This window comes from Schistocerca cancellata, chromosome 10 (genome assembly GCF_023864275.1).
Source record: "Schistocerca cancellata isolate TAMUIC-IGC-003103 chromosome 10, iqSchCanc2.1, whole genome shotgun sequence".
In the NCBI taxonomy this organism is placed as follows: domain Eukaryota; kingdom Metazoa; phylum Arthropoda; class Insecta; order Orthoptera; family Acrididae; genus Schistocerca; species Schistocerca cancellata.
Genome location: NC_064635.1, coordinates 120435268 through 120462980, shown reverse-complemented (window position 1 = coordinate 120462980; position 27713 = coordinate 120435268). Strand labels below are relative to the sequence as shown.

Genomic DNA, 27713 nt, shown 5'->3' with positions numbered 1-27713 from the left:
TGTTGATCTATGTTGTCGAACATGTTTAAGCCGTGTTCCTTTTGAGCTCTGTGCAATAATTCCATGCTATCACTTATCTTACCTAACTTGCACTTCTGAGTTGTTAAGTGCATTGTCAGTGCACTACTATCCTCATTTGAGGAGTCTTTTCTAAAGCTTGTCATGAATTTCCTTCCAAATGGTCCTATATGAAATGTATCCCAATCACTGCAGCTTATTTTGTGCACTCCTGACTCACTGTACGTGTCACACCTATTCCCAACTTTGTGGCCTAATGTATTTCCCAGGCTCCCTCTAGTTTGAAAGTCTATAGTGACATTAGCTTTCTCGAAGTTGTGAGCAATGCTTTCTGAATGCGAACCACTAAATGTTAATGTTGCATACCTTTTATTATTCTGATGCCTCCTTGGTAGAGTACTTTTCCTGTAGTTAATTTTCATGTAATTTGATGAAGCTATGTGTTTGCTTGACCTCTTTGCATAATTACTTGAAACTTTTTCTCAACTTTGTTCTCATCCAAATGTAATTTCAAGATTATGTGTATCATAAACCTGAAGAAGGCATACTTATATCTTCTGTGGGTTCACAGTGACACCACATCATATAATCCCACTGACAATCAATCTTGCACCACAATGAACTACCTTCGATGTTGACTGTGTTTAGTTAGTACTCATCTTGGTCTCAAATCATGGAGATATGCTTTGCTATTATGTACCATTTGAGCAGTAAAGTAATAGTATTCCATATGGTATCATGTTGTACATCTGCACCATACCTCACTGTATGGATCCACATTGGTGACCCACGTTTATTGTCAATTATGGCAAATAGACACTGAACCAGATACTACGCATCAACAATGCAGCCATTGTGAAGCCGAGGGTGGCCTGCCTTTTACTTGGGCCACATTGGAAGAAGATAAGTAAACAAAAAAAAAAAAAAAAAAAAAAAAAAAAAAAAAAAAAAAAAAAAAAAAAAAAAAAAAAAAAAAAAAGGATAGACTAATGAGAAAAGAGCATCACATGGCATGCGTTTCAAATTGAAAATGTTCAATTGATCATAACCTTAAACAAATTGAATTTTATGGAGTTTTTTTGTTTACTGATTGTGTGCTAGATTTTCACTTCCTGAGCTGTTCTGATACTTGCTTTGGGCTGCATACAGCCCACTGGCTGCAGGTTGGATATGCCTCCAAGATTACCACCTTGATGAAACAAGAGCCAGACCACAACACACCCAACACGTCTGGCTTGGACACCAATCCATTTGAAACCCCCAAGACATCGCCCACAATGGACAGTCATATGGGTGCCTCTTATCACATCATAATTGACCCACAGCAATCACCTTTCCCCAATGTTTTGCACTGTGTGTGTGTGTCTGTGGGGGGGAGGGGGTGGCACTGTGTGTGGGGGACACCACATTGTGTAGCCCCACTGACACTCAATCTTGCTCCACAGCAGATTGTCTTTGGTGTTGCTCTATGGCCCTGAACCATGCAGATGCACTTTGCTGATGTGTAATATTTGATCAATAAAGTAATCTTATTCCCTATCATATCACACTGTATGTTACCTACACCATACCCCACCGTACAGATCCAGAGGCTAATTGGCTCCGTCTGAATAGGTAATTTGACAAGTATGGAACTATACTCATTTAAATCGTGGTTTTATAATTCAGCTTTGAATGTTTTTGTTTCAATCTCTCTTTTTGTAAGTACACAACAGGCAAATAATAGCCAAAACATCATAATAGATAGAGAACTTTTAAAAAATATTTAAATCAAGCTGTCCTGATTAGGTGTAGATTATACTGATACACAATCTTCTTTTAATAGTTCTAAACTTTTTGGTCAGTGTATCTTTAAAAAGATGTTTTACTTTATTACCTTTTGCTAGCTTATTGTTGTATAACAAATACCTATGTCTCTTTATGTTCCTTTTGTCTTAATTGTAGATATCTGATGACGGTGGTAGCCAAAATGTGATGATAGACAAAGAAATTTTAATAAGCGATCTAGATGGTTATTTCACAAAATATTCAAAATGATCATAGATTCATACAGGAAATTCAGTTCCTATATTATTAATTTAGAAATAACTGTGATATAAATAGTGGAAACTATCTATAGCAGAAAAAATACAGTCTATATTTGTTCATGAAAATAGAACAAGGTCAAATAACTTTTCGAAATAGTGTCCCTCTCTCTAATTTAGTTGGCTACATTTAGCTGCAGTAATCACAAATGGTATTAATCTGTATGGTGATTGTGTTTTGTTACTGCAGTGTATAGGTAAAGTTTGTACATTATTCTTGTACTTTGTTAATGTATCCCATGACTAATTCCATATTGCTGAAGGTTCTCCTTCTTGGTAGCATCTATGATGGAACGCGACGAATGAGTGAATGACTAAATGATTGAAACTGAGTGTGCAGTATTCTGACGGATACCACACTAAGCTAGATAGCTGCCAAATGGAGAAACACATTACTAAAACTGTCATCTTCACAACTGACAGCTTAGCTCCAGAAATTGTGACACATATCTTCCATTGTACACTGTCTTTGCCATTGGCCATTGACTTGGTGTTGAAAATAACTTCAAAGTATTTGGGATTAGTATCTTGCTTAAGAACCATGTCTTTCTATAACCTTCCTTCAGCTGTTGTGAATAAGGTAAGCAGAAAACTTTATTTTGTAGTGTTTGGCTTAACTTTACCTTTTGTGTAGCACTATTGGGTCTGTCTCCATAGCCAAGTGGTCAATGAAACAGACCCTCATGCTGATAACTCAGGCTTGATTCCTGGTACTGCCAGGGATTTTTCCTTAATGGGGTGACTGGACTGGGTTACACTCAGCCTTGCAATGCCAGTTGAGGAGCTACCCGATTGAGGAGTAGTAGCTTCAAGGTCGAAACATCGACAACAGCTGGGAGTGCGGTGTGGTGACCCTGTGGCCATGCAGACTGCATCCGATAATGGTTGAATGAAGGTGACATAGCGATGAGTTAACTATCACATGGTCTTCAGGACCTGATTGTGTGGTTTTCTTTTTTTGTAGTGCTAATGGAAGTTTTCAAGTGCTGCAGGAAGTCATTATTTCATCTCCTCAAATGTGTTCTCATGTGCAGTGATGTGCCATAACATTAGGACCACTGCCAATGGTGAGATTGAATGCTGCCTTGTCTCATTACAGGAACATGTCATGATAAGGGAAGTATAAGAAGGAAGGAAGATTTGATTTAACGTTCCATTAACATCAAGGTCATCAGAGATGGACTACAAGTTTGGATTGTGTCAAGGGTGGAGAAGGAAATTGGCCATTTCCTTTCAAAGGAACCATCCTGGTGTTTGCCTGGAGCGATTTAGGGAAATCACAACAAACCTAAATCTGGGTGGCTGAACACAGGTTTGAGCCGTAGTCCTGCCGAATGCAAGCCCAGTGTGCTAACCCATTGCACCACCTCACTTGGTTGTAAGGAAAGTATACAAATGGAGCAGAGACTAAGGAGGAGTAATTTTAGCAATGACATGGGCCACAAATGGGGAAACCCTACGACATAAGTAACTTTGAGAGAAGGCAGATTGGCATATTCTGATGCCTGGAAATGAGCTAGTTGGAAATAGTGAAGCCAGTCAGCAGTTCACATGCTGCTGTCAAGAGCATCTATAAAAAGTGGTTGAAGGTTGGTGAAACCACAGGGAGACAAGATGTTGGACGCACAGTGCTCATCACGGAATGTGGATGTTGGAGGCATGCCAGCTCTGTAAAGTGTGGTGGGCAGCAATGTGTGGCAGATCTGATGCCAGTGCAGGCACAGGTGTTTCAGAGCACATAGTTCAGTGCACATGTTTGAAAGTGGGGCTCCTCAGCGGACACTTTGATTGTGTACCTGTGTTGACATCATTATTTATGACTGCAGAGGGCATGGTCAAGTGTTATCTGTATTCTGCCATAGCTAATTTGTAGCTAGATTAAAAGTTATAACTGAAAAGGTTTAGGAACCATAATACAATACCTGAGGACCTCTTTTCGATTTTCTGTGCTTATGTACCAGACTTATTCTTGTCATCATCTTCATCTCTGTAGACTGAAATCTTGGGGCTAAAAATGTATGTCCGAACTATCTCTTGAATCCACAAAATAAGAGATATAGCTTCTTCATCAAATGTTATATATTAACTGAATGTTACAGCAGGAAACACTACTTTTAATACATTTCTGTTTGTTAAATATCAAATATTATTACTGATTTGAATAAACCTATGAAGGTGACAAATGTACAGATGCTTATGTCATGCATGTCACAGTGGTTTGCAGAGTATGTATGTAGATGTAGATGTAGATGTAAATCTCCTGCAACCCCATTATTACTTATTTATTTCTTGTTCTGTTTGCCATTTTCAGGCAGCAGTTGACTCGGCTGAGATACGGCATGTTTTAATTGAGTGTGTTTCATATGACAACCTGAGCACAAACCTGGTTCTCCCAAAGGACCTGCCCTGTATTTTAAATGCCAATTAGATGAGTGTGGTTCATGTTTTAAGATTTTGTGTGTTCTAAGGACTCCTGCCCAAATACCGGATTTGAGATTTTGGTGTGTCGCAGAGTGCTTTGGTCACCCATCATTTCCAAGTAGTCACCCAGCCTGCTCTCTTTCAAATGTCTCTGTGCTGGTATTTTATACTCGATTTCATGTACAGTTATTCTTCCGTGTTTTCTCTACATTTTTGGATGATTTTCTATGACTCTCCCGATGTCAGTGTTGTATTTTAAACTCTTGTTTGTTGATACAGCTTGTTTTAAAATATGTCATCTACTTTTTTTAAAACACCTTCATCTCTGTATTTTCATACAAGGGCAATGATAACCTTGGCATTTAGCACCCGAAAACACTTAACAGTGAATAACTAGTTTGAATGAGGACAGGCCATGGAACTGTCTAGCCACTATCATGTGGTGCCAAATGTAAAACTTACAAGAAGTTATGTGTACAGTTAGTATAGTCTGGTCAGATTGGTAACTTGTAGTCATTCACATGAACTAACACTTGAAAAAATCACAAATAGCCAAAATCAGCCAGTGATGAAAAGTAAACAAAAATTGCTGTTGAAAAGGGAAAGTGTTGTCATTTCACAGATTTTGAACAACTGTGTTACCTGCCCAGGGCCATACTGAGGGCATGGTGAGACAACCCATAGCTAACAGCACAGACACAAAGAGAATGCAAAAAATGACCAAAGAAACAAGAAAGAAAGATGGGTTGAGAATTAATTGGGAGAAGTATGTTAGTTCTCCTATCCCTTGTATTCCTTTTTTCAGCCTTTCCTTCACACATGATTGGAAAAGACACACTGTTGTGTCTCTAGCATCTTCTCATCCATATAGCAACGTAAAGAAGTGAGCAGTAGCAAAAAATGTCGCTAATGTGGTGTATGTGGTAACAGTGCATGTGGTCTACGCATCTGCAGCTGGCTCATGTTCAACAGTAGAGCTCTAGTTGCTCCTTTACCCAGTTTTTTTAGGATCTCAAAAGCTAGTGGGGGTTGCTGAAGAAAATGTGCTGTCAGACAGAAGGCTTCTGATTTTTGTTGGCTGAGGGCTGGAGTTTGATGCTACAGTGGGGGAAGCAAACAAAAATGCGTTGGAGATGTGTAGTTTACTTGCCCCTTTAATCATTTATCACTTCTTTTTTTACCCAGGTTTTGGTAGCTATGATCTGCTTTGCAAATAAAAAAAATCAAGGATAAGCTTTCTGTGGCTAATTAACAATATTACAGGAATTGTTAGTCATCGTGCCTGTAGACACTGTTCACCTAAGTTGAGTCCTCGTGTAAAAAAACGTAAAAAAGAAGTTTCTAAACTACTAATGCAGATCCTTTTCTTTTATTTCTAGTTAATGACTTATACACTATTAATAATTTCTGAATAGCAGATAGAGCAACACTAAAATCATTGTGCAGTGTGGCAGCCACTATCTATTGGAGAAGTTACAGAATTGAAGCGTGCGCATGAATAATGCTGTATGGCACATTTTGCTGTTGTTGGGAAATTGACAAAAACTGTAAGTTCCAGAAAATTAATACGATATAATAATGTAATAGCAGTAATGTATTGTTTGTGCATACAGACTGTGGAAAATACTAATTTCTGGTTTTTAAAATTGCACTAAGCACAGATTTTTCAAAGATAAGCAAGTTTTAAAATGGAGTAACACTGTATGGCAATGGATATACAGCGTTATTCTGGATCAGCCAGTGCTCTGCTGTAATTATAAGGGGTCTAGAATCCAAAATTAGTAAGTAAGAGATTTAAAACAAGATACTAAATAATATTTATTGTAAACTGAATTGCTTGATCTTAAAAAAAATACAACATTAGTTTATCAAGTTTAGGCTCAAATCTAGTACATTATAGTCAGTTGTCACACTGCAGGTTTTCATAAAACTGCCTGTATTTTGGTTCCATATATTTCATCATGTCCAATAGATCCCTTTTCTTCTCCTTATGAACTTTCAGTGTCCCGTTATAGATCAACCGGAATTCAGAAGGCAATGGACAATTTTTTACTTGATGTTCACAACCATGCTTTACAATACAGTGTCTTTCCCATGGGCGAAGCACATTGTGGGTACGGCGCACACTTAAACCTCGAGGATCGTCACTACACAGCTTCAACCAAAGTACATCGGTAATTTTCAAAGCAGCCAGCCTCTTCAAAAGCAACTCGATGGATCCTATGTCCTTGAAATCTTCCATCATCATCATCTCGTGAAAAGTCAGTTTTGAAGGATCGACAAAGGCCTCAGCAATGATGTGCTTCCATTCTGAAGGAACGATAACTTTTGACACTTTCTTTCTTTTCTCGATAACTGCAAAATCCATGTCACAAGGTAGGAAACTATGACCCGAACATAAAAACTTCTGTGTATTTCTGTAAAGTACTTGCAGCTGATCAGATAGAAATAAAGTGCTAAAACTCTCCAGTTATTGTTCTGCCCGACACAGCGGACAGACCAAACAATCAGTTTTCGCTCCATACCTTCTTCAAGCGTATCATAATTGTGTGTCACAAATTTAAGCAGACAGGAAACTATTTCGGCTGAACCTCTCCTTGTGGTGGATTCATCCCACAAATTTACAGTGATGTTTCCAGTACCAACGTCAGGAATTGTGAAATTATACGACGACAGCTGTCTCTGGTAGAATACCGTGGAATGAGTCAATGTAGGACAAAGTAAAACCTATTGTAGGTCAACACATATAACATGTATATTGTTATTTCTCTTAGCCATTTCCGTATCGTTTTTTAGGGCTTTGTATGCTTGGTCTGCCCTTGAATGATGCAACTGACTCTCAATTTCGATCTTGTGCAGTTCTATTTCATCTGAAGCTGCAATCAATTTGTTAAACAACAAACCGCACAGTCTGCAAGTATCTGATCTAGGTGTTCCGAAACGCAGATTAAAATCCGTTTGAAACACACTTTGATAGTATGACCTGCTTATTGACTTATCAGGAAACTTTTCGGTAAACAACCGATACATTCTACAGAGGTTGAGATCGGGGTCCAGACATTCTTTTGAGGATTTATTCCTGCTGAAATGGCTCATTTGCTTTGGGAAACTCGATATGTGTTGCCGAATAAGAGCCCTGTCGTCATTTGATATGGCACGTTGCCTATTGCAATGTTTTCCTCTACCGTCTTTAGGAGTGGTTATTCCACCTTTTACTTTATGTTGCAGAGTCTGCATTCATTGCTGGGTGATGGAGAATATGTCAAGCAATGTTTCTTGACACACTTCTTTTGAGTAAACTTTGTATTTGAAAGTAGCTTGTTTCCGTGAAGTACCGTCTGTCTTACCTCTCTTGCGCCTGGCTGCCACACCTATTTCCATGGATTTTATTAAGTGTATGGACTGGTCATCATATGTTAAGGCATGATATTCTTCGTACAGCTTTAACTTCATTTCCAGGTTTATGTCCTTGCATCCTTCTTTTGAGCACACTTCTGCATTGCATACACAATCCTGAATCACGAAAACAGTCACTATTACTGCCAAATGTTCAACTAGATTATCAAATTTCACATTCTCTTTTAATAATATAGCATTACTCAGACTGAGTATTCTATTTTTCGCCAATGATAACTACAGAACTGTAGTTAATTTCATTCACGTTACATACTTTTACTGTAATGTTTTCAGAAGATACACATAACATGTCATTAGAGCCATGTACTCTACAGAACACGTCGCCACTTTACAGGACACATATGCTTCTCTAAAGACATACACCTTTTTACAAAACCCATACAGCATTATTCCACTCACCTGTGTTGGAGGCTGTTTCACAGGAACTACCTTTCCTTTTCATGATTTATGTTCCATTCCAGCATCACGAAGCCTTTTCCTCTTAATATCCTGCCAACTACCAATGTTAATTTTTCTTTTCCGTGCATTATTTGCATGTTTCAAACCACTTGTGGTAAGCGTCACCTTGCTGCACTCTGCCATTCTTGTAACATACAGCATTGTTCGCGCAGAGGTGCGAAAACTGTGCGCTTCTCATCACTGTTTAGTGCTGCCCTCGGACAGTGAACATGTCAATTATAACAGCAGGCGATGCAGACTGCCATACACAGCATTATTCCATGCGATTCTACGAAATGTCAAAATGTGCCATACAGCGTTATTCGTGCGCACGCTTCAATTTGTAATTTATTTACTACAATGATAAATTTAATGTTTTGTGCACTGTACTTTTGATCAATACAGTTAATTTAAGTAATTTTTTTCAGTAATCCTCTAGTTTTATTACATCCACTTTAAAAATTATGAAATTTGCCAAATCTGAAAGGAAAAGTTGCAGAAACACACTATCTGTGCTCCATGCAAAAAGGAAGCTGGCACCTTTCTGCTTTCTTTGTGTAATCAGATAACTCATAACTGAGGGATTCCTTTGCATGTTGCCATGTCAGCCACTTAACTGAGGTTTTGTGAGTATTTAGTCTGTACAGTCAGCAAGGTGTCAAGAAAACCAAAGTGAAATCTGGAAGAAGAATTAAATTTCAGGAAGAAGATATACATCTACATCTATACTCTGCAAACCACCACGAGGTGCATGGCAGAGGGTATGACACGTGGTACCAGTTACTAGGGTTTCTTCCTGTTCCATTCACATACGGAGTGCAAGAAGAATGATTGTCTGAATGCCTCTGTGTGTGCAGTAATTATTCTCATCTTACCCTCATGACCACTATGCGAACAATACATAGGGCGTTCGTAGAGTAATCATTTAAAGTCAGTTCTTGTAACTTTGTTAATAGACTTTCTTGGGATGGTTTACATCTGTCTTCAAGAGTCTGCCAGTTCAGTTCCTTCAGTATCTCTGTGACACTCTCCCATGGATTAAACAAACGTGTGACCATTCATGTCGCCATTCGCTGTATACGTTCAATATCCCCTGTTACTCCTGACTGGTATGGGTCCTGCACACTTACTCGTGGCGTGTTGCCGATTCCCGTAAGAGTTCGGGCACTGTTTGTGCATGCGCACAGAAGAATGTCTGAAAGAACAAGTACCATCTTAGTATATATATCACCCATATTGTCACATGAGAGGTAATACGTGAGACAAGGCACCATTCCAAATACAGCCATTTGCTCATGTGAATTGCAGCTTGCCCTTTTCTCACATGATATACTGAGAACTGTGGGTGAAGGACAACAGGCAGATTCCATTTTTCTAAATTGAAAGCATTTGACACAGTACCCCATTGCAGGCTGTTAATGAAGGTACGAGCATACGGAATAAGTTCACAGATATGTGAGTGGCTGAAAGACTTCTGAAATAATAGAACCCAGTATGTTGTCCTCGATGGCAAGTGTTTGTCAGAGACAAGGATATCATCAGGAGTGCCCCAGAGAAGTGTGACAGGACTGCTGTTGTTCTCTTCGTACACAAATGATTTGGCAGACAGGATGGGCAGCAATCTGCAGTTGTTTGCTGACAATGCCATTGTGTATGGTAAGTGTCGAAGTGGCAAAAACTGGGTCCTAAGCCCCAGGGGTATGCACTGGATATACACCACAGTGGTTAGACCTAGGATTTCCTATGGGGCCGTAGTGTGGTGGAAGAAGGTAGAACAGCGGGTTGCTGCTAAAGAGCTTGCTAAGGTGCAGAGATTGGCCTGCTTAGCCATAACGGGCGGAATTAGCAGCACACCAACTGCTGGAATGGAAGCCATGCTGGACATGCCTCCACTTCACCTTTGGGTTAAGATGGAGGCAGCAGCTGGGGCATGCAGACTTAAAACTGACCAAAACTGGGTCTCATTTGGATATCCAGAATCACACACAAACATATTGAGTGAGGTAAATATAGGTATGGCTGGGGAAATGCCTGATGACTATATAATAACTCCTAACTGCTTTGACAAGCCTTACAACATAATAATTTGAAGTAGGGAGCAGTGGGAGAAAACAGTTCGACACCGTATGGGGGACATCGTTTGGTTGACCGATGGGTCGAAAACAGATCAAGGCATTGGGGCAAAGTTGTACGGGGTTCAGCCAAGACTGGAGAGCAGCATCTCCCTAGGGAAACTGGTCTCTGTATTCCAAGCTGAAATTACTGCAATCAGGGCATGTGTGGAGGAGAATATGAGTAGGTGCTACAATGATCGTAGCATCTACATCTATTCAGACAGCCAGGCAGCCCTGAAATCATTGGTAGCTCCTGCAACAAGACCTAAGATTGTTGCAGATTGCCACAGGGCTCCGGTGGAGCTAGGGGGAAGCAATAGGATGTACCTAGTGTGGGCCCCTGGCCACTCAGGGATCTGTGGCAATGAACAAGCTGATAGATTGGCTAGGATGGGGGCAACAACTCCATTTATTGGACCGGAAACTATCTTGACAATCACCAAGGCTGTGATCAAATCAGAACTACAGAACTGGCTTAGGAAACAGCACATAGGATATTGGACCAAGGTCCATCATAAACAAAAACATGGTAAGGTAATGATGCCCAAGCCATGTTTTAAAAGAAGCTCTGTAATCCTGGGATTGAACAGGAAAGAGATCAAACTCATGACTGGACTGATGACCGGCCATGGGAACTTCAAAAAACACCTACACACAATGGGTATAATGGAAGAGGACCCTAAATGCAGGATCTGTGATGAGGGTGAAGAAACTGCATCACACCTAATCTTTGAATGCATGGCATTGGAGAGTAAAAGATACAGAATCTTCAGGACAACTAGACCTGAAGAAATTGTGTCTAACAAAAAACTGGTAGAGGGACTCCTTGCACTATTCAAGGGCACTGGTTGGCTTTACTAGATATACAGGGAGCGATACCGCACAATAAATCTAGTTTTGGAGCGGGCAGTGGCAGGTTAGACCTAAGCTCTTTTAGCTCTCCCGTTAAAATCAAATCAATTAAAATCAAGTGTCAAAGTTGAGTGACTGTAGGAAGATACAAGATGACCTGCCAGCACTTTTGTTTGGTCTCATCATCTTTGTTTGTAGATATCTGGGCATAACAGTGCAATGCAATACGAGGTGGAACGAGCATGTGAGGACTATGGTAGGGAGGCCAAATGGTTGACTTCAGTTTATTGTGAGAATTTTAGGAAAAACTGGTTCATCTGTAAAGGAGACTGCATACAGGACACTGGTGCAAACTATTCTCGAGTACTGCTCGAGTGTTTGGGATCTGTACCAGGTCAGATTGAAGTAAGACATCAAAGCAATTCAGAGGCCAGCTGCTAGATTTGTTAGCAGTAGGTTTCAAAAACATGTAAGTGTTATGGAGATGCTTTGGGAACTCAAATGGGAATCCCTGGAGGGAAGGCAATGTTCTTTTCAAGAAAGACTATTGAGAAAATTTAGAGAACCAGCATTCAAACCTGCTACCGAACAATTCTACTGCCGCCAACATACATTGCGCATAAAGACCTCAAAGATAAGATACGAGAAATTAGAGCTCGTATGGAGGCATATAGACAGTCATTTTTCCCTCACTCTGTTTGCAAGTGGAATGGGAAAGGAAATTACAAGTAGTGGTACAGGGTACCCTCCACCACACACCGTATGGTGTCTTGCATAGTAACTGTGTAGATGTAGACGTAGATTTGTGTTCTGCTGCCAATGGTAGCCTATACATGGGATGGTAATTCCCTAGTTCGGCTGCTCAAGATGGCGCAGAATGTTTCAGGGGGTTCATTGCTTGTTCTTGGTTGGTGGGAACTGACATGAAGGGGTTACAGTGCACTCGATTCTCTAGATTGCAGTCCTCACTTTTGGTAGCAAGATGTGATTGACCGAAACCTTACGATGAGCCTGCCTACTCTCACATTTCTATCGGGCCACCATCACATCTGAATGCCCCGCAAATCGCAATATTGCACAATCTGATCAGCTGGCCAAATGGACACTCACAGTGTTGGCGTTTCATACTCTGTCAGGTACTGATAAGCCTGTCTCATGTACGTACACATTCTCTTCACTGTGATCACTCTACATCTGACACTGTTCATGGTCCTATTATATCCTACTCAGCACGGTAACTACACTGAATACGAGCAACACTAATGCACTCTTGTGACCTTTCCACCTCCCACAGAAATCTGCAGCTCTAATCATTTACATGGTGTATACTTGTATGAAGCAAAATTCACATCAGACCAAGTCTTCTGGGCACTTCACTGTTTTCCCCAGGTACTATAAAAATGTTAAGGTTTGCTGATGACATTGTAATTCTGTCAGAGATGGTGAAGGATTTGGAAGAGCAGTTGAATGGAAAAGATAGTGCCTTCAAAAGAAATTATAAAATGAACATCCAGAAAAGTAAAATTTAGTGAAATTAAGTAAGACAGTGCTGAAGGGATTGGAGTAGGAAATGATAAAGTAAAAATAGTATATGAGTCTTGTGATTTGGACAGAAAGATAACTGATATTGGCAGAAGGAAGGAGGATATAAAATGCAGACTGCATATACTGATGAAAGTATTTTTTGAAAAAGAGAAATTTGTTGTCATTGAATATAAATTTAAGTATCTGGAAGTCTTCTCTGCAGACATTTTTATGGAATGTAACCTAGTACAGAAGTGGAACCTGGCCAGCAGACAGTTCAGACGGGAAGAGATTAGAAACTGTTGAAATATTGTACTACAGAAGAAAATTGAAGACTAGATAGGTAGATCAAAAAACTAATGAGGAGGTACTGAACTCAATTGGGAAAAAGAAATGTATGTCAAATCTTGACTAAAAGAATGTGCAGTTGGTAGTGCACATTCTGAGGTATGAAGGAATCATCATTTTTGTAGTGGTTGGAGGGGATGGGGTTAAAAAACCTTGACTACAGTAAGCAGGCTCAGATGTAGACAGATCACACCCATCTACAAGAAGGGTAGTCGAAGTGATCCAAAACACTACCATCCAATATCCTTGACATCGATTTGTTGCAGAATCTTATAACATTTTCTGAGCTCAAACATAATGAGGTATCTTGAACAGAATGACCTCTGCAATGCCAACCAGCACGAATTTATTAAGGGAGTGCATTACTTCTGGAAAAGTATTCATCTAAGGAGTACAGTGGATGGTCAAGCAGGTATTTTTTTAACGTACCTTTGAACAGCGTTTCATTTTCTCTTGTACATTTAATATAATTAGGCAATGCATTAAAAGTCTTTATATCAGCATACTTTACTCCCTTCTGTACAAGTGATAAATTTTTTAGTTCGACATGTAGATCATCTTTACCTCTAGTATTGTAGTTATGGTATGAACAATTTGTTTCATACTGAGCATAGTCCTTATTAACTACATTCATCAGAGAGTATATGTACTGACATGCTGTGGTCAGTATATCTAACTGTGTGAAAAGTTTTCTACATGAGGTTCGTGGAGGAACCCCACACATGATTCTGACTGCCCTCTTCTGAGCAGTTAAGATTTTTTTGAGGCTGGTGAATTACCCCAGAAGATTATTCCATAACTCATTAATAAGTGAAAGTATCCAAAGTAAGCTGATTTTAAAATGTTGATGTCCCCAAAATGAGTAATGATTCTTAGAGCAAAAGTTGCTGATGAAAGCCTTTTTAGAGTAAGGGACACGTGCTGTTCCCAGTTGAGCCTACTGTCAATGTGAACCCCCAGGAATTTAGTGGTATGCACCTGTTCTAGTTCCTGGTTGTCATGAGCAATTACTATATTTTCTAGAGTTTTATTTTTTGTGTGGAACTGTATAAAAGTGGTTTTTTAATATTAACTGAAAGAGAATTAATTGAAAACCAAGCTGTAACTCTTCTGGGTATATAATTAACATCAGTCCCCAAATGAGCAGTAGACTTACCATCTACTACAATGCTTGTATCATCAGCAAACATTGTGAATTCACAATTTTTACTAATGAACAGGGGTAAATCATTAACATATATATTAAAAACAGCAAGGGTCCGAGGACAGATTCCTGGGGAACTCTGTGCTGAATTTTGCCCCATCCTCTAGATTAGAAGATCCTTTGTTGCAGCCATTTAGAACCACCTTTTGTTTCCTGTCTTCAAGATATGATTTTAGCCATTTACCTATAGGCCCTTTGATTCCGTAATGATAGGCCTTCTCCAAGAGTATCTTGTGGTTTACACAATCAAAGGCCTTCGAAAGATCACAGAAGACACCAACTGGTGACTTCATACTATTAATAGACTCCAAGACATCATTTGTGAGTGAATATATGGCACGCTCTGTGGGTACCCCTTTTTGAAAACCAAACTGTCTGTGGTTAATAATATGAAGTTTATCAAGATGTGCCACAATCCTGTTATACACTGCCTTTTCAAGAACCTTTGAAAATGTTGTTAAGAGAGAGACAGGATGATAATTTTTGACATTTGTAGCATCGCCAGACTTGAAAAGGGGTCTCACATTGGCAATTTCATTCTCTCTAGAACAATTCCCTCATAAAGTGATGTGTTGCAAATGTGAGCAAGTTATACACTTACATCATTACTCCAGGCTTTCAACAGTTTACTAGAGATGTTATCTATACCTGAAGATCCTTTATTTTTCAATGAGTGAATTATTTTTTTATTTCATTAACATTTATGGGTGTTACATTTATATCATTGAAACATTGTGGGAGGTTAAGTTTCAGAATATCTGCAGCTTCCCTTAGGTCCCCACTGCAACCTATTTGAGAAGTGAGTTAGAAAGTGGTTGTTAAATGTGTCTGCTATCTGTCTACTATCAGTTATTTCCAAATCATTAATTTTTAGGACAGCAGTTTTTACATTGTCAGATGGTGCAGTACCTGTTTCCCTCTTTATTACATTCCAAATCATTCTGATTTTATTATCAGAACAATTAATTTCAGATCGTATGCACATACTTTTAGATTTTGTTAATGACTTTAGTTAAAATTTTACAGTATGTCCTATAATAGTTCATCTGGATGGGATTATTGGATTATCTGGATATTATATACAGTTCTCTTTTTCTCTGGCATGATATTTTTATGTCCTTGGTGAGCCATGGTTTTTTGCTTGATTGTGTGTTCTGTAGTCTGCAGACCTTTTTTGGAAAGACACTTTCAAATATACCTGATAATTCATCAGTAAATAAATTATATTTTGTATTAACATCATTTGCAAGATAAACATACCTCCAGTCAGTCTCCTGAATGCATAATGTGAAGTTTTGGATATTTTCCTCATTCATGTTTCTAATGGTTTTCCACTGTGCACCAGCTTTGCTCTGATTTGTATTAAAGTTGTCAATTGTGAGTACTTGCCCATCATGATCATTTATGACTTTTTTAACTTTGATGTGATGAGTTCTACTCATATCTACAAAGATATTGTCTATTAGAGTGCTGGAGGTGGCAGTGGTTCTTGTGGAAAACTAACGGTGGAGACAAGATTGTAGGTATGCATTAAATTTGCAAACTCTATCTTAGAAGATGAGCTTTCTAGGAAATCTATATTAAAATCTCCAGTCACTATAATGTTCCTATTTTTCCTTGTGAGATACAATAGCACAGAATCTAATTGTTTCATGAATACTTTAAAATTACCAGGTGGAGCCCTGTATACTGCTACAATTACCAGTTTCTTGTTAGCTTCTACTATTTCTGTGGCACATGCCTCAAAGTCTTTCTCTACACAATCTTTCTCTACATCTATTGTATTAAAGGACAGGCTGTTTTTCACATAAATAGCTGCCCCACCTTTGCACATATGCTTTCTACAAAATGAGGTAGCTAATACATAGTTTGGAATATTGAGCATTTCGATGCCAAAAGTGACATGGTGTTCTGTCAGACAGAGAATATGAGCACAGTTTGCACCTGTTGGTTCATCAATATTTACAATAAATTGGTCTAACTTACAGAGCAGGCTTTGAATATTTTGGTGAAAAATTTTGAGCTTATTTTTAATTACATGATTGGTTGTGGTGCTCCCACTGTTGGGGCTGAGTTTTATTTCTTTTGACATACCAGTATTACAGGAACAGTTTTCTGCAGGGAAGGGGGAGCTGTTGTGTTGTTAATGCCCACATTTGTTGTTATTAACTGCATTACTTACATTCTGATTGGAACCTTCCCTCTTCTGCCCCAGTACCATAAAAAATCCCCATTTGCAGCTGAGGTTTTCTTGATCTCAGGCACATCCTATGTGGAGCAGCTGCAGTCACTACTGTGCTCGTATTTGCCATAGAGGATGGATCTCCTGTTGGTGAGGTTTCTACACTGTCAGCTTGTACACTTGATCCTGTGGGTGTTGGTGTTGCTGTTTCTGCTATTGATGACCGTTCTTCCTCCTTAAATGCTGCTGCTGCTTCACAAGTTGGTAGTGGACTGACTTTTCCCACTTGATTTGTAACTGCTGGTGCTGTCTTGCTTTTGTATAAAAGACCTGTTTGTGTTGATTCACATATAGGTGCTGCTGCATATGAAGTCTTCCCTTCAGTTGTTCCATTAGTTTTGAAAGAGTATTTTTGATGACACTGTCTGTATTTCTTCCAGTGGTACAGTTTTAATGGGCACAGGTATTTTTGGTGTGATTGGAGGAGTGGTGTTTTCAAATAGTTTGAATGTTTCTCCTAATAGTGCTTTAGCGAATACACGTTTACCTAGCCAAAAAAAAAAGAAAAAGAAAAAAAAATAAATTGGCATAATGGCCAACTTGAAAGGTCTACTGCCATCTCTGCATAAAGGTTAGTTTTCACTAAAGTGAGGTGTCGCAGGTAGTGCGATGTTTGCATATGTCTGGTTAAGGTTAATCATTAATACGCAACCATCTGGAGATAGGTTGGGTTGAAGTCGAACGAAGGGCAGCAGTTTTAAGGGCAGAGGAAAAAAAGTGCCAAGGCAAGAGCCAAGGGAAAAAAACCTCTGCAATAGTTAGGTCGGGTGGTAAGAGCAGTAGCGGATGTCTTGCTGCCTGCGATAGATCATGCAATGGTAGGCTTTGTTAGTAGTGGGTATCATGCATGTCGATACCTTTGACGTTGTGTGGTGGTGTTGCTCTGAGGCTGCCACTGGGTGTCGGTATGATCTGCAGGCGGTGCAGTCGTGTAGGAGCTGCATATCCTCAGACAGGAGCTGCGTACGTCAGAGGTCTAATCAGTGTCATGTATATGGACCTCGACACCCTCCTGTTCAGTGTACTTTCCCTGTTGAGCATTGGGTAGAGCTGTTTGAGCCTCGCGTGAGCTCTGTTGGCAACGTACTTGATGTACTCCCCCCATGTAAGTTTCCGGTCCAGCCAGACACCTAGATATCTGACTTTCTCTCAGAAATGTATTGGGCATGTATGTAGTGTTATTGGTCTACTGTGTTGATGTTTGCGCAGTAGTTTCGGTCTGCATGTAAACAGAACTGCTTCGCACTTGTCGAAATTTACTTAAACATGGCATCGCTCTAACCAAGGCTCAGCTGTTCTGAGTGCTGTCTGTATTCGTGAAGTAATGTTCGACGGTTTCCAATCTTGCACAAGGATGGTGGTGTCATCTGCATAGATGGCTAACGTCGTGTTTTGTGTCGCTGGGAAGTTGTTACTGTACAGGTTGAACCAGATCGGCCCTAGGATACGTCCTTGGGGTACTCCAGCTTGGATACCATGTTGTGTTGATTGTTTATTCTGCACATTAGTGTTGAAACACCTGTTCGTGAGATATGAGTATATGAGATGTACGAGTCCATCCGGGAAACCTACTTCTGTTAGTTTGCATATGAGGCCATTGTGCCAGAGATAGTCAAAAACCTTTTTGATGTCCAGGAACACAGCCACTTTGGCTTTGTTCATGTTGTAGCCGTGTGTTATATGTTCGACTATGCGGAGGAGTTGTGTTGTCGAGTGGTGATTCCTAAAACCGAATTGCTCCGGTCTGTAGTAACCAAAACCAGCTGCAGGAACGCCTTGGGCTGTGGATCGGAGCCGCCGGCAGTGGAGCACGCACCACCGGGTAAACACAGGATGAGTCGGACGACAGACCAACGACAACTGACAACAACCGACCACGACCGACTATGACTGACACAACAAGGAATAGATATACAATGGAGGCTTGTGGAAACCACAACACCAAACACCAACAGTAAATCCACTCAGAACCAGAGCCAGGCAAATGTCAACAACGAGCAACAACCAGAACGCAGTACTGCCGAGACAGAAACGAAATCCAGAGTGAGTACCAGACTGACTGGACTAGGGCAGAGTGGGTCCCTATATACGAAACCTGAGGGAGTGGCTATTGGCCGCTGTCTGCACGTGGTGTAGCGGTGGCGCCCTTGCTGCGCGAGAGCCGCTGCGTGGAATAGCTGCCGTGGAGGCGGAACCCTCTATGGGCTGACCACGTCCATTTGTTCCGGCACGTGTTCGAGTTCCGCGGCGGCAGGTACTAGACGGTCTTAGGGTGTCATGTGGCGATGCAGTGCCTAGTGATACGTTTTAATATTACCTTCTCAACAATCTTGCTGAGCGAATACAGCAGACTGATGGGTCGGTAATTTTGTGGGAGGGAGTGGTCTTTCCCTGGCTACCTGAAGATCAGGACCTTGGCCGCCTTCCAAAACTCAGGGAAGTGTTGGTGTTTTAGGATGGCATTCGTTAAGTGTGTAAGGTATTCTACGGCTTCATCCGTGAACTCCTGGAGGAGGGGCTTTCCTAGCGTTGGTGTGCTTGATAGCCCATGTGATTTCATTTGTGCTAGTGCGTCTAATTTCGTTGCGCGAGGGCTGGGCTACAAGTCATGTAACCTCCTGGTCCATTTCAAGTGTGAATACTGGGTCTGAGGGAGCCAGATTCGGCATGAAAGATGCTACAAGTGTTGTGGCCATAAGCTCTGCCTTCTCCATCACAGAGTAGGCTTGGCCGTCTGGTCCCTATAGCATGGGAATGTAATGTTTCTCCCTGGTGAAATATCTGGCTAGCTTCCACATGCCAGGACGTATGGTATCTAGGCCAGCGAGTTTCTTTCTGTCCCCATTGTTCGTTTTTGAATGTTTGTATTTTATCCCATATTATGCCCTGGAGTCTGTTGACGTGCAGTTTATAGAACGGGTGCCTGGTACGCTGCCAGTATCTCCTGAGGCAGTTCCTCATTGAGATAAGGCCCAGGATCTCCTGGGGTATGGCCGTCGAGTGTTGTCTTGATGTTGTATATGGAATGGCGTCAGTCATTGCATCTTGGATGGCAGTTGTGAGAGCCTCCACAGCCTCATCGATTTGCTGCGTGTTGTTAATTTCGTGGGTGTCAGGAATACGACTATCAAGCATTTCCTTGAACAGTGTCCAATTTGCACACTTGTAGTTCAGTATCCTGCGTGGTTCCATGTCCTGCAGTGTTTCTTCTGTGTGAAGTATTACAGGCATGTGGTCTGAGTCCAGATCGTTTTCAACCGTAAGGTTGAGTGTGCATGTGATGCCCCTTATGAGGGCTATGTCCAACACGTCTGGCCTGTGTCGGGGCTGTGTAGGCACGAACTTGGGTAAGTTTGGCCCAAGTATAATGCAGTTTCGGCCTAGTGTGTGTTCGTATAGTTTCTTGCCGTTGGAGGTTAGTATTCATGAGTTCCAATCGGGGTGTTTCGTGTTTGGCCTCCAGGGCGATTACCCGCGGTGCTACGTTGAGTACTGTGCTGATATATCGCATTACTATGTTTTTAGGAGGATTGTACATCGATACCAGTGCAGTGTTGGCTCTGTTGAACTTGACCCTGACGGCTGTGGCCTCTAGTCTTTCAAGCGCAGGGAGCTTGATGTTCCTGTGTTCTATGTCTGTGTATGATGATTGCTGTGCTGCCTCCCCTCCTGCCATCTGCTCAGTTAGTATGATAAACGCAATACCCTGGGATGTTTAGCTGTTTGCGAGGCGTAAGCAGTGCTTCATTCACGAGAGCGATTCGGATACGCTTTCGCTCCATGAACGCGGCCATTTCGGCTTTTTTGTTTGCGGTCTCATTGGCATTCCAAAACAGGATCTGTGAGTTTGTGTTAGCGACTGTGTTTCAGGGCTGGTGTGGCGTATTATCCATGTAGTAGTGTAAAAAGTGGCGTGACAGTGGCAAGGAAGCTAGCCCAGTTGAGTGTGTTCGACACGAACTGCGTGAAGAGTTGTGAGACACACCCCATAATCTTCGCAACTACTTCGGTGGTCATGAGTCTGGGGAATAATGTCTCCATTGTTCTCCAGAATGTTGATGTAAGGTTGGGTGTGTCGTCCTGTTGTTGTTGGTTGTGTTAGCGGCTGCTAGTGCCTGTGTTGGCGTCTGGTGAGGGCTGGCTTGTGTGTCAGCTGTTCATGTGATGGTTGTGGGCGCCTGTGTATTCAATGTGGTGAGAGGGTGTGTTGTGTGGGTTGTCGAGTTGGTGTCCTGTTGCCTGTGTACTTGATGTGGTGTGGTCGTGTTCCTCCCATTTCGATTGTATCTCCTTCTCCTCCTCTGATGCTTGGTCATCCCTGTATTGGTGCATCTTCTGTAGCCTGTGGTGGGCTGCAGTCTGCGATCTCAGTGGGTAGGGTGGTGTTGTTACTGGTGTCGTGTGGTGTACCCAATGCTGGTGTGGTGTTAGGTGTTGAGTGTGTCTGTTGTGTGTCTGTTGCTGGGGTGTTTGATGTGCATGTCCTGAGCTCTGGGGCTCCTCTGACCATCCCGCACTGCTGGAGCTGCCAGCAACGACTCCAGCGGAGGATATTTCACCTATTACTGGGTGTGGGGGTGGTTTTGGAACTGTGTTGGTGGTAGATTTGGCGTATTTAGCTATTTTGCAACCCAGAGCTGCTTTGTTTGCAACAAACCCCCTGTAGTTTGCCAGATGGGCAGCACCACAGTTGACGCACTTGTAAGGTTCTGTGTTGGGGAGTTTGCACTGTTGGGTCATGTGACTGCCAGTGCAAATGCGACAGCGGGGAGCAAAACCGCATCGGATACCCGTGTGCGCAAAGCACTGGCAGTTGTGGCACTGCTGGGGGGTGCGCGGTGTATTGTACATCTCTACACAATTTTAACTTCAACAGGTCTCGGGACTTGGCTGTGTCTGCCAATTCCGCCATGTAGTTGTGCGATGGTCTTGCTGTGCCGAACACTGTCATTCGATTTACCCGAATGCACTCCCATCCGAGAGCGGTGAGTTCTTTGTGTACTGTTTCGATTGGGGTTTGTGAATCTATCCCCTTTATCATGTACTGGTGTGTCTTTTCAACGACTGTTCTGTACGTGAAATGCTCTACCTTCCTTTCTTTAAGAAATTCTAGCAGATTCGAGTAGTCTGTCTTGTTTGCCACGTACAGTGTGGCTTGTTCCCTGGTGAGTTTTGAGTAGTATGTTGTGAGGTTGTGTTTCTTACTAAATTCTTTGTTTAGGAGACTAAGGTCTCCATAGTTGTATATGATGACTGGTGGGAAGCCAGTCGCGGATTTGTTTGAGTTCTACGTAGCTGATTGTGAGTTTGTGAGTGCTGCAGTCGCAGGGTTGTTCGTGTTGGTCCCTGTGTTGCCATTGTTGTTAATTTGTGTTGTAGTTGGAGTTGGCAACAGCACTCAGTGGTTGCGTCACGAGTTTGTGGGCTCACTTGTTTGTGTGTTTGGCAGCTGTTTGCATCGTGGACCGACCTGCTGCCATGGTCCGTCATCTGTGTTAGTTGTGTCCTCCGTCGGCTCTGGCTCGAATTCCTTCGGTGCCTGGGCCACCGGAGGTGAAAGAGGGGGCATATCTTTCGAGTTTTCAGCAGGTGCTTGTGTGTGGGGTGTGAGTGTTGCTGTTTGTGAGTGTTCACTGCCCATCAGCAGTGTGATCAGCTCTTGCTGATCTGCAATCTGCTTGTCCTTCAAGGCGACTGCCTCTTGGAAGATGGGCAGTGGGATGGAAATGCTGGCGGGAGTAGCTGGCATTCCTGCCTCTTGAGCTGCAGCTTTCTGCGGGTTAATGGTGGGGAAGCACAGAAAAAATCAGACATCTTTGCTGCTTGGAAGAATTTTATTCAGATAGGGAAGGATGTACAACAATTTTGCTCTTTTTACAAAACGACAATTATTGCTTTTTTTCAGCAAAAGTCCAGTGTATTGTGTCCCTACAGAAGAGGGGAGTCCCTACGACCTATCTGCACGATGTGCAATGTGCAGCGCAAGAGAGTGCAGATAGAAAAGAGCAGCCTACAGTGCGCAGGGTTATCCGATGTGAACGGGCCCTTGATGCTGAGATTACCCTACCAAAGAATGGGAGAGTCCCGCTGGGGAGATTTGCAACCAGAGTTGCGGGAAGTTGAGCCAGAGCTTAGCACCTGGAAGTGTTAAGTGGCTTGTGCTGGTTCGTGGCACTCAGAAGAGCGTCACCGGCAGCTACGCCAGTTGTAGCTTATTTGAGACCACTCTGAGGAGCTATCAAACGGGCAGCTATGCCAGGTGCAGAGAGCAGCGTTCAGCTCGGGTCGGCTGCCCGACTGCTCCTAGCCAGTTCCTGTGCATTCCATGTCGAGTAAACTGGTTTCTCTCTTCGGAATTACTGTCCAAAAACTTCACGTCCTCGAATGCTTTGCATACCTTTTGAAACATTCTGTTTGTGAATTTGATTTCATTATTTACACATGAACTGTTTATTGGGTCATGTCTGTGTGGGATGCTAACGATGATTGTTTTTCTTGGCGAGATTCTTTCCAGTGCATTTTGCAATGCTGTGATTGCATTTATCGACTCATTTTTATAAACATCGTTAGCTCCAGCAATAATTACACAAACATCGTTTGGTTGAGGGTTTAGATCTTGACTGTGTATTCTATAATGTTTTTCCATCAATGTAACTGTATAGACAGATGAGAGAGGAGGACTAACTTGAAATGTGCAGGTCACACGACCTGCCTCAACCTCACCGTGGACATGGTGCCTCACATTCGTCGCTACGACTGGCAGTGCACTGACTGCAAGATATGCATCCAGTGCAAGGACCCTGCCGATGAGGATAAGATGCTCTTCTGTGACATGTGCGACCGTGGGTATGTAACTGAAATCAATCTCCCCTCATTCCTTTCAAATCTCCAATCTTTTCAGTTTTGACATCTGCTCTCCCTATTTTATTTCTGCTTTCTGGATGATCTGAAACATATATTGGGATTAATAACATGTGCTCTTGAAACAATGCAGGCTGTACCATTTTTTTTTACCATGTCCACAATATACTGAGTACAATCAGATATAAAATGCAAGCACAGTTTTGTTTAGATCCAATCTCTATGACCACTACAGGAATGAGAAGCCTTAGTAACCTTTTTTATTCTCCTCCTTCCATTGGTGACAAATGAAAATGAGTTGGCAATTGAGATGTATTAATTTATTGAAGCCCAGACATCTTGTATTGTGTTTCCACAAATATATAGGGCAGACAACAACATGTTAAGTATGCAGTAAAAATGTTTTTCAAACAGATAAGCATTTGCACAAAAAACATATAGTATTTACTACAATGTAGTACCATCTGTTTTAAGCAGCAAATAAATGAAAATAAACATCAAAACTGTGCACACTTGTTCTGCCAAAAACAGTAGTGACTACAGGATATACGAGGGTTGGAAATTAAATAGTGGCAATTGTTTATTCACAACCAATACAAAAGAATTACATGTTTGCACACCTGTTACTGTCCTTCAAAGTAGTCACCAAGGTTGTGTAGAACCCATTGCCAGTGATGTGGAAGGTGTAGTATACCATTAACAGAGCCTGTTCTGTTGATGGGGCGAATGGAGTGGTGTGCTGCCTGTCATATCTCTGGAACAGTTCTGATGGGAATGCTGCGAAGTGATTCCTTCATCTTTGGAATCAAATCAAAGTCACAAGGACTTAAATCATATTACTGTTCATTTTTGGAGCACCACCTGCAACCAGTTTTGCGAAAGAAGTGGCGACACTTTCTGCGCAACCCACCCATCATTTTGCACGACAATGCACGGGTGCATATAGCGCAAGCTGTGGCTGCTCTGTTCGGTCGATGGGACTGGGAAGTACTGTACCATCCACCATACTCCCCGGACTTAAAATCCTTGTGACTTTGATTTGATTCTGAAGATGAAGGAACCACTCTGCGGCATTCGCTTCAGAACTGTTCCAGAGATTCAATAGGCAGTAGACCGCTCCATTCACACCATCAACAGAACAGGCTCTGCTAACAGTATACTGTGCCTTCCACATCACTGGCAATGGGTTCTACACAATGCTGGTGACTGCTTTGTAGGACAGTAACAGGTACAAATGTGTAACTCTTTCATATCAGTTGTGAATAAATAGTTGCCACTATTTAAGTTCCAACACTCGTAGAAAATACAAAAGACACAGTGGCTGTATACACAAAAATATATACACAAAAATATAAATAATGATACTAATACATTAATAGATGTATAGTTAAACAGCTGTACAGGATATCGGGCAACTAGAATACTGTAAATAAAATAAAAAATAAATAAATAGCAGTAGCACTATTGACCACTGTGTACACAATATACACTTCCAGTCACATTAATGTGACCAACTGTCGGAAGCCTGAATAACCACCTTTTGGAGCATTGACTCTGCAAAACATGCAGGAAGAGAGTCCGTGATGTTCTGGAAGGGACCGACAGCAATATGGAGCTGTGCCAACTCCAGTGTTGAGACCAGCTATGCTAAGTTTGAGACACCATGGTGCAAACAGCCCAATTTTCCATTGTACCTTCCAGATTGATGATATCATCCAGGGAAAACCATGAAAACATTCCCCAGCCTGGATCCTTCCAACGACTGCTGCAGGATGTTTGCCATCTGTCTGATGGAGCAAAAAACTTTACTAATTTGAAAATGCCACCTGTCACCACTCAGTTGACTTCCAATTGTGGTATTGTGTGGACAAATTCCAGCCTTCATTGCTGAACAACACCAGTCAGCATGAACGCATGAGCTAGGCGCTTGCCGATGAGGCCCGTACACAACAACGTTCTCTGAACGGTTATTGAGGAGACACTATTGGTAGCCACATGGTTCATCTGAGCGGTCAGTTGCTCAACAGTTGCACATCTGTTCACCTTTTCCATATCCGTATCTGTCGTTGACCACTATTATCTACGACCTGTGGTGCAGCACATTTGCCTGGTGCCAGTTTTGTATAGCGCCATTTTGCCACTACTTTAACCACAGCGGCATGCAAACATTTTACAAAATTAGCTGTTTTGGTAACGCTTACACCCTTGGCCCAAAAGCCAATGATCATGTCATTTTGGACGTCACATAAATCGCTCCGTTTGTGCATTACGACAACAAATGCACTGTTTTCCACATCCCCCTGACCTGCCTTATATACCCTCCACTGCTAGTGCTGCCCCTTGCTCTTCATTGGTGATTACTGCACACTGAAAATGGTCACAGATGGTGGTCACATTAATGTGTCTGAACCATGTATTTAGAACTTAGTTTTCTTAAGATTTATGGATGAGGTCATATAGCCAGTGCGAGTTTGCCTTCAGGTACTTGTAAACAGAACAAAAAGTATATTTCATTAACAGTTCCCTTTCCTGTGTCCTGAAGGTATTAGCAAACACTACATTACAACCATGAAACTAAATGAATTGTGTTAAGTCACAGCTGAGGTAGGTGTTAAGTCACAGCTGAGGTAGGTGTTTTCATTAAATTTAACACAGTTAACAAAATGGATTACTGACAACAAAGTTCACGAGTAGATAAATTTACTGTGCAGTTGTGGTTAATATTCCCAATTGTTTCAACACATGCCTGCAAGATTTATGTGTGTGAACTGCAATTGTCATTCTAATTGTCTTCTTGTGTGCAGTGAACACTTTTGTGCCGAAGTGAGACTGACTTGTAGAGATTGAAACTGGTTCCCTGGTAGTAACTGTAGCAACTTTTCCATATTACAAATTTTGTGCACTCAGATTAGTGTGAAAGATGTCAAGAGATAGGCAAACTGAATCATAAACATACCTAAAGTGTGTGAAATAGAAGAAGTTCTACTTCAGCTGCCTCCCATTTTTACTTTGTATTTTATTTCTGGGTACTTAAAAATTAGTCACAATGCCAAAATTCTGCATCTTTTTATGTCTCTTAGTGCTTTTATTGTCATCAGTTCTTGCGGTAAAATGTGGGGAATCATTCTGAACAGGAGATGTTGAATGAATTTTTTTAATGTCAACTGGACACAGTTTGCAGAACCCAAATTCTCATTGGCAGTTGCTTTATTTGCTCATTATTAAGCTGCAGAATATATGCAAGTAAGCAGAACTAAATATGCACAAGAGGTCTTTACATTGACAGATTCAAATCTGTCAGTCAGTTCAAGTACCTGGGAAATTGGTACAGTTGTTTTTCTGAAGTACCCATTGATGTAAATGAAAGGATTTCTGCTGGCTCCAGATGTCTAGGTGCTCTGAAAAATACATTCATTTGTAAAGCAGTATCACATTTTGCAAAAATGGAGGCATACAATGCCGTTATATGCCCCATTGTCCTCCACAGTTCGGAAGGCTGTACACTAACTAAAAAGGAGATGCAAAAACTTGTAACATATGATGAGAAGAATTTTGGACCCCTTTGATGGCAGAGATATTTGCAATGTAAGAAAGAATAGTGAAATTTGTCAGATTATGAACTAGCCCACTGTTTCACAGTACCAGAAGAGAGAGAGTTCCACTGAGCAGGTCACATAATCTGTATGCCAGAGACTTGACTTCCTAAGCAAGTTTTCATTGCCCAAATTACAACAGAATATCCCTGGGCAGACCAAGAAACAGTGGGAAGGTGACATAATTAAGGATGTGAAAGCTATGAGTGTAGTCAATTGGGAGGAACAGCAATAGAAAGAATGCATAATTATGGGCTGTTGACCACTGGATAAGCAAGTAAGAATATTAAGCTTTCTGGACCAGTACTTTCATCTCTGACCATTGGAGAAAAGTGAGGGGAAAAAGAAAAAGATAAGAAAAATGTCAATGTTGTCATAAGTGAAAGATTTTTTGCCTCTTTGACTGTGTGCGAATCTGAAATAGTGAACTTCTGATTTTATTGTGCATTATCACTGATCATATTGTAACTTTCCAAATATTCAGTTTGAGTGATTAAATACACTCCTGGAAATTGAAATAAGAACACCATGAATTCATTGTCCCAGGAAGGGGAAACTTTATTGACACATTCCTGGGGTCAGATACATCATATGATC

At 41.4% G+C, this 27713-nt stretch overlaps 1 protein-coding gene across 1 annotated transcript in view; it reads left to right on the top strand.

Moving 5' to 3' along the window:
* The window catches only part of LOC126106180 (titin), a 218406-nt gene that overhangs the window by 136261 nt on the left and 54432 nt on the right, over window positions 1-27713 (top strand). Inside the window, exon 13 of the mRNA XM_049912417.1 lies at window positions 23361-23508. Coding sequence (XP_049768374.1) covers window positions 23361-23508 — 148 coding nt within the window. The remainder of the gene's footprint in view (window positions 1-23360; window positions 23509-27713) is intronic.